The sequence below is a fragment of the Stegastes partitus genome, unplaced genomic scaffold (genome assembly GCF_000690725.1).
Source record: "Stegastes partitus isolate 25-593 unplaced genomic scaffold, Stegastes_partitus-1.0.2 Scaffold2601, whole genome shotgun sequence".
Taxonomy (NCBI): Eukaryota; Metazoa; Chordata; class Actinopteri; family Pomacentridae; genus Stegastes; species Stegastes partitus.
This window is the reverse complement of record NW_007580332.1, coordinates 17,124-20,067: the sequence shown is the minus strand read 5'-3', so window position 1 is coordinate 20,067 and position 2,944 is coordinate 17,124. Positions and strand designations below refer to the sequence as shown.

Below are 2,944 nucleotides of genomic sequence, written 5' to 3'. Positions count from 1 at the left end.
AAATCAGCAGATATTTGAATTTATATTTAGCTTTTTTTTTTTTTTTTTTTACATTTTATGAACTTTACAATATTCCTTCATTTTCAAAAAAAAATTCTTGCTACATTTTTTAAAAACAGATTTCTAATAAAAGTTCAGTTTGGTTTTTTTTAAGTTCAACGATTTAGTGTTGTTTAACAAATTGTCTTGTTTTGTTAAATTACAAATAATAATTAACAAAATTAAGAAAAATCTGTTGATTTACATGTTAGCCATTAAAAAATAAAAAATAAAAAATTATAATTCTAATAATATGAAGGGTTGAAAACATTTGGATAAATACACAAACATTTAAAATGATAACTTACACATTTTTTCCTTGTTTTGGTAAATTATCGACTAAAATCACGGAGAAAAAGGAATTTTAAATCAAATGTATTTATAAAATTAGTCATTTGTTTTTATTATCAGCTGAAGAAGGTCATTATTTCCTCAAACCAAAGCAGGATGATGATGTTTAGTGACTCCAGATGTCTGGTTAGAGGGTCAGGGCTGCTGGTTGATGCTAAACTGCTACGTGATGAAGTCTGGAGCTCTGAGGAGCTCAGGAACCACATAGAACTGGGTTTTAAATGCACAACAAGCAGCTTTAAACAAACGGACCCCAGACATTCAGAGTCTGGCCTCTCTCAGGTTTAATAAATGACTGAGAGTTCGTTTCCTGTGAAGTGACGGAAACTTTTCTTTGTTTTTCACAGTTTTCCTACGACAAGCATCAGGAGGTGAACGTCTCCTTCCACATCAAGCAGAGCGACTCGGAGAAGAAGATCGACAGCACGCTGACGGGTCCGACACGCTCGGTTCTGTGACGTTCTGAAGCTGGTTCCCGGTTCCTCCGGCCTCTAACCTCCTCCTCTTCTCTCCACAGTGGTTCTGTACAACTGCTCGGTGGACCGGGAGGACTGCAGCCTCTGCAAACACGCCGACGCCAAGTACCAGTGCGTCTGGTGCTCGGCCACGCGCACCTGCGTCTACCGGGAGCTGTGCCCGGCGCCGCAGCCGGCCCGCTGCCCCGACCCGGAGATCACCGACGTGAGTCTGGACCGGGACGAGTGGCTGATGTGTGGGGGTCTGCTGGGACGGAAATAAACTAAAATACGTAGAGAAACGGTGGAAGTCTGGTAACGAGGACGCCAGAACTAAAAGTTAGAGATGAAGGAAAAGTGTGACGATAATAAAAAATATGTGTAAAATAAATTATTAGCATTAACATTATTAGATACGTTTAAAAAAACAATTATTGTTTGTACAAGTTAGTATTTTAGTTGTGGACATTATTATTATTATTATTATTATTTACAATTTTAGTGAATTTTGTGCATTTTTTTTGGGTGATTTTACCAGAAATCATCTGTAATTGAACAAAACAACAGTTAAAACAAATATTTGCTGTTTTTCAGTCCTTCATTTACAGAATTTATCAAATAACATCAAATACCTGGAAGTAGAGAGTATTTTTATTTTTTATTTTTTTAATAATTGAATCTAAATTTTTTATTTTACAGATGATGTCCAGAGATTGGGGAAAAAATATTGTTATTTTAGATATTTGTTAATTATAGATTGGGGGAAAAAAACAGAACCTTTTTTTTTTTTTAAATCATTTTGTAAAATACAATTTTACAGATTTTCTCTATTTTGTGAATATTAATTATTTATATTATTAATTTGCAAGTAATTTACACAAAAAAAGGCGAAAATTTGAATAATTTCCACGTCAAAAAATTGTATTTTTAAAAAAAATATATAATAATTTTCTAAACCATTATTTTACACATTTTCCCTGTTTTGGTAAATTACAGATAACATCCAGTAAAATCACTGAAATAAATCATTAATTTATATGTAATTTACCAAAAATAAAAGGGCAGAACTGCTTCATGAATCTGTATTTTTACAAATAACAGTTTGTTCTTTTACATTCATGACCATACAATCACACCACTTGCTTCCAAACAATCCGTTATTATCAGCAACCAGAGAAGCAGATTTTATCCTGAATATCTTTAAGATGTTTTTTTATTTAATGTTCAGTATTTTAATGGAGACACATAAATGAACTGATTTATTCCTCTGTGTGATGAACTTATTCAGCTTTAAACAGCATTAATGTGACACTACAGAAGTGTAGTTTCAGTCGATCTCTGAGGATAAATAACGGACGAGCAAAATCCCTGCGTCTGTCAGATTCATCAGCTGAGTTGTTTCTCTTCATTCTGTCGCTTCATCTGCGTCTTTAGATCACATTCTGAATCCATGCAGCTCCGTTTCTTCCTGTTTCTTCCTGTTTCCTCCGTGTCGTTTGCTTCCTTTGTGCTGCAGCTGATGAGGTCGGAAGCTGTTTCCTTAAAAGCTCGACGGGAACGAGACGCGTTAAAGACGAGTTCAGTCGTCGCGTCTGATCGGAGACGAACTCCTGCAGCTGGTTAGAAAAACGCAGCTTTCACTTGATGACTCGTCTCCACTGGAGGTCTCACGTCCATGTCGAGTCTCAGGATGCAGCAGAAGACTTTATTCCTTTGTTGAAGAGGTCAAAGCTTCAGCAGCTCTCGGAGTATCGAGGTCATCTCAGCCGTCAGACCTACAACAGGTTCAACAACTGAGCCGCCGAAGTGTCGACCTCTTTAGACGTTGGTCCTCCTCCAGCTCCTAGAGCGAGGGGACGTCATGCCAGAAAGCTTTGACATTCAGCCTCGTTTTAGTCTGAGTTTGTGTAAATTTATGGTCATCTGGAGCCAAATATCGACCAGCTGGACTCATCTTCTGATGCAGATCCGTTCATATGAGGACTAATTTAACCCTTTGAGAATCCACATCCGCTCGCTTTAAAGTGTTTTTTGTTGCTAACATCAATAAAACTGCACAACTTGGCCGCTTGTTTGTCTTTACAGCGAAGCCTGACTAA

General features: G+C 36.9%; 1 protein-coding gene across 1 annotated transcript in view; it reads left to right on the top strand.

The window, feature by feature from the left end:
• LOC103375452 (plexin-B2-like) overlaps window positions 1–2,944 on the top strand; it is a gene marked incomplete at both ends in the record, with an annotated part of 33,320 nt that overhangs the window by 14,305 nt on the left and 16,071 nt on the right. Inside the window, 2 exons of the mRNA XM_008305752.1 lie at window positions 738–825; window positions 908–1,071. Coding sequence (XP_008303974.1) covers window positions 738–825; window positions 908–1,071 — 252 coding nt within the window. The remainder of the gene's footprint in view (window positions 1–737; window positions 826–907; window positions 1,072–2,944) is intronic.